The sequence below is a fragment of the Otolemur garnettii genome, unplaced genomic scaffold (genome assembly GCF_000181295.1).
Source record: "Otolemur garnettii isolate 467f Iridium unplaced genomic scaffold, OtoGar3 scaffold00050, whole genome shotgun sequence".
NCBI classification, from domain to species: Eukaryota; Metazoa; Chordata; class Mammalia; order Primates; family Galagidae; genus Otolemur; species Otolemur garnettii.
The window spans coordinates 7,908,647-7,916,716 of NW_003852445.1; the positions used below are offsets into that span (position 1 = coordinate 7,908,647).

Sequence of the window (8,070 nt, forward strand, 5' to 3'; positions counted from 1 at the left end):
CAGCCTCAGCCTCCCAGAGGGCTAGGATTACAAGTGTGAGCCACCTTGTCAGCCCTTTATAGGCTACTTTTATAGAAACACACACTTTCCTTACTCAAATACAATAACTTCCCCTTTTCTGATAGATATTATCAATGAAACAAGAAAAAAACAAAATAATATTTATATATATAAAACCTTAGTTATGAAAAATAGGTGTACTCACTTTCTCTAACTCCTAATTAAAGACTCACCATAATCCTCCTGTGTGATGTTAACTACCACTCCTCCACCAATGTCGATTTGTCTCTGAGCAGAACTGTCTTCCAGTTTCCTTAAGATTTCTTCCTGGATACCATCATGACCTATGTCTCGTTTACGACTCATGAAATGCGCATACAATTCTGTCTGGGTGATTAAAAAGTTGAGTTTTCGCTGTTGCCTCTTCGCCTAAAGAGAGAAGAAGTTGAAAGCAAAAATAGATCCAAATCATCAATTATATTCAAGAAGTCAACAGAATTCAGCACACTTTTATATAGTTTGTATGCAATTCCTTTACAAATCCTTTATTTTTAAAAAAGTACAAATTGCAAATGAACATTTTATGTTAAGTAAAGTCAGTGGCTCTAAAAACAATAACTTCATTCATAGTGTAATAATACACTGCATTTTGAGCACTTTTATATTATGACTCTTTTCTCTATTACTTCTTCACTATATTACTTTTATAGTGAAGCACTGAGACATCAACTAAATTCAAACAATTTATTCTGTTCTATAACCTTGGTGACAGATACATGTGTTCTTAAGATGACAACTGCAACAAAAAAATAGCCAGGCATTATGACAGGCACCAGTAGTCCCAGCTACTTGGGAGGCTGAGGCAAGAGGACTGCTTAAGCCCAAGAGTTGGAGGTTGCTGGGAGCTATAACACCAAAGCACTCTACCAAGGGTGACATAGTGAGGCTCTGTCTCAAAAAAAACAACAAACAAACCTCTCCTTTATTATACTGAAAAGTCACAATAAGTGACCAAAACCCATATACATTACTCTGAAAGTCAGTACAATATATGAGATTAAGAGGCCAAAGGAAGAAAATATTCCCCAAAACAATGTATAGGTCATCTGTTTTGATAACTATAAAACATTAATAAAGACTGATTAGACATACGTGCACACACACATGTACAGACAGTTATTTTTTTCAGTGTAAAAAAGCTAAATATAAAGTGCCTCTGAAATAATCATATAAGAAAAATAATCAGGCAAAGCATAGTGGCTCATGTCTGTAATCCTAGCACTCTAGGAGGCTGAGGTGAGTGGATTTCTTGAGCTCAGGAGTTCAATACCAGCCTGAGCAAGAGCAAGATAGCAAGGTCCCATCTCTACTAAAAAGAAGAAAAAAACAATTTCCTAGGGTTGTAGTGGGTGCTTGTAGTCCCTACTACTTGGGAGGTTGAGGCAAGAGGAACTACCACTCCTCCACCAATGTCGATTTGAGTCCAAGAGTTTAAGATTGCTGTAAGCTATGACACCACAGCACTCTACCCAGGGCAACAGAGTGAGACTCTCTTTTTTTGAGACAAAGACTCACTTTGTCGCCCTCCATAAAGTGTCATGGTGTCATAGCTCATAGCAATCTCCAACTCTTGGGCTCAAACGATTCTCTTGTCTCAGCCTCCCAAGTAGCTGGGACTACAGGCACCGGCCACAATACCTGACTATTTTTAGAGACAGAGTCTCGCTCTGGCTCAGGCTGGTCTCAAACTTATGAGCTCAGGCAATTGACCTGCCTTGGCCTCCCAGAGTGCATACATTACAGACATGAGCCACTGAGCAGGGCCAGAGACGGAATGTTAAGCTGTAACCCTGGGTAGAGTACCATGGCATCATAGCTCAATAGCAACCTCCAACTCTTAGGCTTCAGCGATTCTCTTGCCTCAGTTTTTCTATTTTAAGTAGAGACAAGGTCTCACTTTTGCTCAGGCTGGTCTCAAACTCATGAGCTGAAGCAATCCTCTTGCCTTAGTTTTTCTATTTTTAGTAAAGACAAGGTCTCGCTTTTGCCCAGGCTGGTCTTGAACTCATGAGCTCAAGTGATCCACCCGCCTCAGCCATCCAGAGTGCTAGGATTACAGGTGTGAGCCACTGTACCTGGCCATGAGACTGTCTTTAAAAAAGAAAAAAGAAAGAAAAGAAAAATGATCACTCTGTCAATAAATAAAATCACTGTTAAGGTAAAATGAGTAAATAATAACCCAAAAGACCAAATTGTATGAAATATAGCATGCACTATAAATACCAAACTAAAGAGTTGTTTTGAATTCTATTTTAGAATAAAATTCATACAAAGTATATTTGGTTTATCCTGGATCTACCTGCCCACAAGAAAAACAATAAAATAAGGAACACAATAAAGAAAGAACTAAAAGTCCTAAAGCACATTTTACAGACCAGTATGCTATGTAAAATTATCCTTTCTCGTAAAAGATTGATAGACTTGACTCAGATTCAGATTAGAAGAAAATCTGAGAGAAAATGGTAGAAAATCCAAAATTTTCTTTCTTTCTTTCTTTTTTTTTTTTTTTGAGATAGTGTCTTGCTCTGTAGTCCATCTAGAGCGCAGTGGTGTGATCACAGCTCACTGAAGCTTTAAACTCCTGGGCTCAAGGGATCTTTCTCCCTTTATCTTCCAAGCAGCTGGACTATAAGCACATGCCACTATGCCCAGTTAATTTTTTCTATTATTAGTAGAGATGGTGTCTCTGCTCTTGCTCAGGTTGGTCTCAACTCCTGACCTCAAGCCATCTTTCCACATCAGCTTCCCAGGCTGTTAGGACTACAGGAGTGAGCCACCACACCCAGACTTCTTTTTATTTATTTAAATATATAATGTGGTATGTCAAGAAGTTTTTCTCTTTTTTTTTTTGAGACAGAGCCTCAAGCTGTCCCCCTGGGTAGAGTGCCGTGGCATTACAGCTCACAGCAACCTCCAACTCCTGGGCTCAAGCGAGTCTCCTGCCTCCGCCTCCCAAGCAGCTGGGACTACAGGCGCCCGCCACAACGCCCAGCTATTTTTTTTGGTTGCAGCCGTCATTGTTGTTTGGCGGGTCCAGGCTGGGGATTTGAACCCACCACCTTAGGTGTACGTGGCTGGCACCGTAGCCGGTTGAGCTATAGGCGCCGAGCCAAGAAGTTTTTCTCTTAATGGATGTTCATTTTTCAAAGCTAAAGAGCTATCAAGAAAACCTTTCCAAAGTAAAACAATTAAGAAAAACAGGCAGGCATGGTGCTCGTGCCTGTAATCCTATCATTCTGGCAGGCCGAGGTTGGTGGATTGTTTGAGCTCAGCAATTCAAGTTGAGCACAAATGAGACCTCGTCTCTTCTAAAAATAGACATATTAACTAGGCACTGTGGCAGGTGCCTATAGTCTCAGCGACTCAGGAGACTTTGAGGTTTCTATGAACTATGACAATGCCACAGTACTCTACCCAAGGCAACAGAGTGAGATTCTGTCTCAAAAAAAAAGTAATATTTGCTTTTACCCTAAAGTAGTTAACTACTACCTGTTTAAATGAATATGAGTTAAGAGAACAATAAAGATACAGCACAGTTTTAATTCAAAACTTAAAAAAAAAAGACATATACGTCAGCATAACCACAGATCAAATTCTTATCAGTTAGCTATCAACATAACTGAGGGAATCCAGATCTCACAAATATAGATTATAATATAAGCCACTTGGAAAACTTCAAGATTTCTGGTTAAGTCTCAAATGCTTCAGTGAGAATGACCTCAGGGACTTAGATTATTCCCAACAGCATCAAATGTTTATACTAACTCAATAATATAATTATTTTATGTGCAAAAATATAAGTTACTCAAAGGGACTTAAGAGAACTGAGCAAAATCTACATTTCTCCTCAAATCCATGATAAAGAAGGGAAGATCAACAGCTCAGAAGAGGCTCCAACACTCCACTTAATTTTCTTCTTTTTCTTTTTGGAGACAGAGTCTCACTTTGTTACCTTTGGTAGAGTGCCATGGCATCATAGTTATAGCAACCTAAGAGTCCTAGGCTGAAATGATTCTCTTGCCTCAGCTCTCAAGTAGCTGAGACTACAGGTGCCCACCACAATGCCCAGCTATTTTTTGAGACAGAGTCTCACTCTGGCTCAGACTGATCTCAAACCTGTGAGCTGCCTGTGAGCTCAGGCAATCCCCCTGCCTTGGCCTCCCAGAGTGCCAGGATTACAGGTGTGAGCCACCGTGCCTGGCCACTCTATTCTCTTTCATGATATCTGAAAGAAAACATTGCAATCTACTGATTGCCTACTGATTGCCTTCTTTCTATAAACCTCCACTTTCCTACCATTCATCTCAACTCGTTTACTAATAACTTTGTCTTCTTATTCTCTCATCTTGCTTCCCTCAACAATATATACAATCTAGATCAGTTCACATCATGTTTAATAACAGTAATGGCTGCAAGTTAAAACAGTAAAATAGGTGGAGGGTGGGCCTCATAAATATAAGTCTAATCATACACAATGTCCCGAAATTTGGGATCTAGTTCTTACCACCCATCAAATCAAAACTACAGCCAGCATTTGGAAACAAGCCAATTAGAACTACAAGACCCTTTCTTTTTCTTTTCTTTTCTTTTTTTTTTTTTTTTTGAGACAGGAGCCTCAAGCTGTCCTCCTGGGTAGAGTGCTATAACATCACAGCTCACAGCAACCTCCAACTCCTGGGCTCAAGCAAGTCTCCTGTCTCTGCCTCCCAAGTAGCTGAGACCACAAGCGGCCGCCACAATGCCCCGCTTTTTCTTGGTTGCAGCCATCATTGTTTGGCAGGCCCGAGCTGGATTCGAACCCGCCACCTTAGGTGTATGTGGCTGGCGCCTTAGCCACTTGAGCCACAGGCGCTAAGCCGATGTATAATTTTTAAATTGCAAACTAATCCCTTGATATGGTTATAGTAAAAAGAGTTTTCAAAATTTTATGCTTTTGCCCTACCTCCCGCATCTCCTCATCCAACTTTCGCTGTTCTAAAGCTTCCTTCTCTGCACGTTTGCGGTGCTCCTTCTCCACTTTCTCATATTTCTTCCAGTATAGAAGCATCTCCTTGGTGAGGCGGCGGGCCCGAGGCAAGGTCTCCTTACAGTTTTTTTGGGCCTGCAAAGCAGCTCGACGCACCTCCTTCATGCACTGATGGGCAAGCTGCAAACAACACCATCATCACAATAGGAAGGACACAACACCATCATCATAACAGGAAGGAAACAACAGCAGAGGATGGTTCTCTCTAGACCCTAAACAACATCATTCCTCAAACTGTTCAGTACAAGTAGTAATCCTATGGCCACATCTCATTCTCCCTCAACTTGATTAATGTCTCTGTACAGTAATATAACACAGACCCTAAAATAATAGCAGGGATAAGAAATCTACCTACATCTATCACCTTAAGCAAAGAAACAAAATATAATGACTAAGAAGGACCTAAGATGTGTTACAAAGTTATAAAGTTTGGTCACATATATAAACAATATCTATCACCACTTATTAAATCATTCATACCATTTCAACATGTGTTAGACTAACTTAATCTTCACAAAACCACTATGAAGTTGGTATTATTTGTAATTCCCATTTTATAAATGAAAAAACAAAGAAGTTGAATAACTACTGTAAGGAAATACAACTTTATATTAACTTTATACTTATAATAACTTTACCTGATCCTCAAAACAATTCTCAAAGGAAGTTGTATTACTTCCCTCTAAGCCAACAGTTAACCTATGGGTTGTGACCCACAGGAACTATATTAAAAGGCCATGGCATTAAGAAGGTTGAGAAGCACTGCTCTAAGAGAAAGAATTCAAATTGATCATTTCGTAAAGAATACATGTTCCAGCAAAACATGAAATTTAAAACTACAATTTTACCTTTCGGCTATTGGTGAGAAACAGGTTACGAGCTGACGCTTTCTGCTTGTTGGCCTAAAATATTCAAAAATAATACTTAGGATTAATTTTATAAATAACATATTATATAGACAGACAATTATCTTTTTTTTACCCTTTTTTTTTTTTTTTTTTTTTTGCAGTTTCCACTTACATTCTTTTAGTGTTTCAGAATCTTATGTAGAATCCCACACTGTTTAGCTGGTTTTCTCCTTAGTCTATTCAGGTCTATAATATTAATCTCATCTTTCTCTTTCACGTCCTTGACACTTTTGAAGAATACTAATCAATTATTCTGTAGAATGATCCACAACTGGAGATTTTTCTAGTGTTTTCTCATGATGGAGTAAGGTTATGCATTTTTTGGTAAGAGTAGCACAGAAATGACATGTTCTTAGTGCATCACATTAAAGATTTCATGACATATTAGTGATGCTTACATTTTTTTTTTTTTTTTGAGACAGAGCCTCAAGCTGTCGCCCTAGGTAGAGTACCGTAGCATCACAGCTCACAGCAACCTCCAACTCCTAGGCTCAAGCGAGTATCCTGCCTCAACCTCCCAAGTAGCTGGGACCACAGGCGCCCACCACAAAGCCCGGCTATTTTTTGATTGCAGCCATCACTGTTTGGCAAACCTGGGCTGGATTTGAACCAGCCAGCTCAGGTATATGTGGCTGGTGCCTGAGCCATAGGCGCCAAGCCAGTGATGCTTACTTTCAACACTTGGTTGAGGTTGTCAGTTTTCACCACTATCACTACCATCTTTCTCATCGTGCTAATCATATGCTGGAGTAAATATTTCAAACCTGTGCAAATCCTGTTTCTTGTCTCATTTTTGCCCTGTAACTTTAGCATTCATCAATGGATATGGTCTCCAACAATTATTACTTGGTATTTGTCTGGTGATGATCTCTATTTCCTGCTTTTCTTATACTTATTAATTGGAATAATACTGTAAAAAAGAATGTACCTTCTACCTCACCTATGTATTTATTCAATTATTTACTTATAACAATATTCATTAGTATTTCTTTTATTCCGCAGACCAAAGTCCAGTATTATCATTACTTTGTTATTGCTCAAATTATTCTACCTTTGGCCATTAGGAACTCCTTTGTTGTTTTTTTTTTGTTTGTTTGTTTATTGAGACAAGAGTCTCACTATGTCGCCCTCAGTAGAGTGCCATGGCGTCACAGCTCACAGCAACCTCCAACTCTTAGGCTTAATAAGTGATTCTCTTGCCTCAGCCTCCCAGGTAACTGGGACTACAGGTGCCTGCCACAAAGGAACTCCTTTGGATTTGATTCTGTATTCCTTTTACAATGCCATATATATATATACATACACATATGTATATATATATATATATTTTTTTGAACTCCTTTGGATTTGATTCTGTATTCCTTTCACAATGCCATATATACATACACACACACACACACATATATGTGTGTATATATATATATATTTTTTTTTTTTGAGACAGAATCTCACTTTGTCACCCTCAGTAGAGTACAGTCGCGTCATACTCAAAGCAACTTCAAATTCTTTTGAGCTCAAGCAATTCTGTTGCCTCTGCCTCCCAAGCAGCTGAGACTACAGGCACCCACCACAATGTCCAGCTATTTTGAGAGACAGGTCTCGCTCTGGCTCAGGCTGGTCTTGAACCTGTGAGCTCAGGCAGTTTACTTGCTTCAGCCTCCCAGAGTGCTAGGATTACAGGCACCCAGTCTTTTTGTTGTTGTTGTTGTTTACCAGGCCCAGACTGGGTTCCAACCCACCACCCCCAGCGCACAGAGCCGACACTCTAACCAATGAGCGACAGGCACCCAGCAGACAATCCCCTATACTTTCTGGCACCAGAAGATGTTTCAAGCTTATTTTATATTTTTCCTATACATTTCTGGAACAATCCATTTATCCAGGGAAACCTGGTTCTCTTCATTGGCGAATAAAAGGTCTTTAGAAATTAAGACCTAGGCAAAGGTATCCTCATGGTTTCTGAGGTCTCACTGCTACTAGGTCCTCACACTCCTGGGGGCTCAGCCTCCCCACATAGCTGGGACTACAAGTACATACTAGCATACATAGCTAATTTTTCTTTGCTTCTTTTTTTTT

At 39.6% G+C, this 8,070-nt stretch overlaps 1 protein-coding gene across 2 annotated transcripts in view; it reads right to left on the bottom strand.

The window, feature by feature from the left end:
* The window catches only part of INO80 (INO80 complex subunit), a 148,807-nt gene that overhangs the window by 125,253 nt on the left and 15,484 nt on the right, over nucleotides 1-8,070 (bottom strand). For both annotated transcript variants that reach the window (XM_023514274.1, XM_003791734.3), the window contains exons 7-9: nucleotides 5,935-5,988; nucleotides 5,003-5,206; nucleotides 234-429 (exon numbers count right to left, since the gene is read on the bottom strand). In XM_023514274.1, the coding sequence (XP_023370042.1) occupies nucleotides 234-429; nucleotides 5,003-5,206; nucleotides 5,935-5,988 (454 nt within the window). The remainder of the gene's footprint in view (nucleotides 1-233; nucleotides 430-5,002; nucleotides 5,207-5,934; nucleotides 5,989-8,070) is intronic.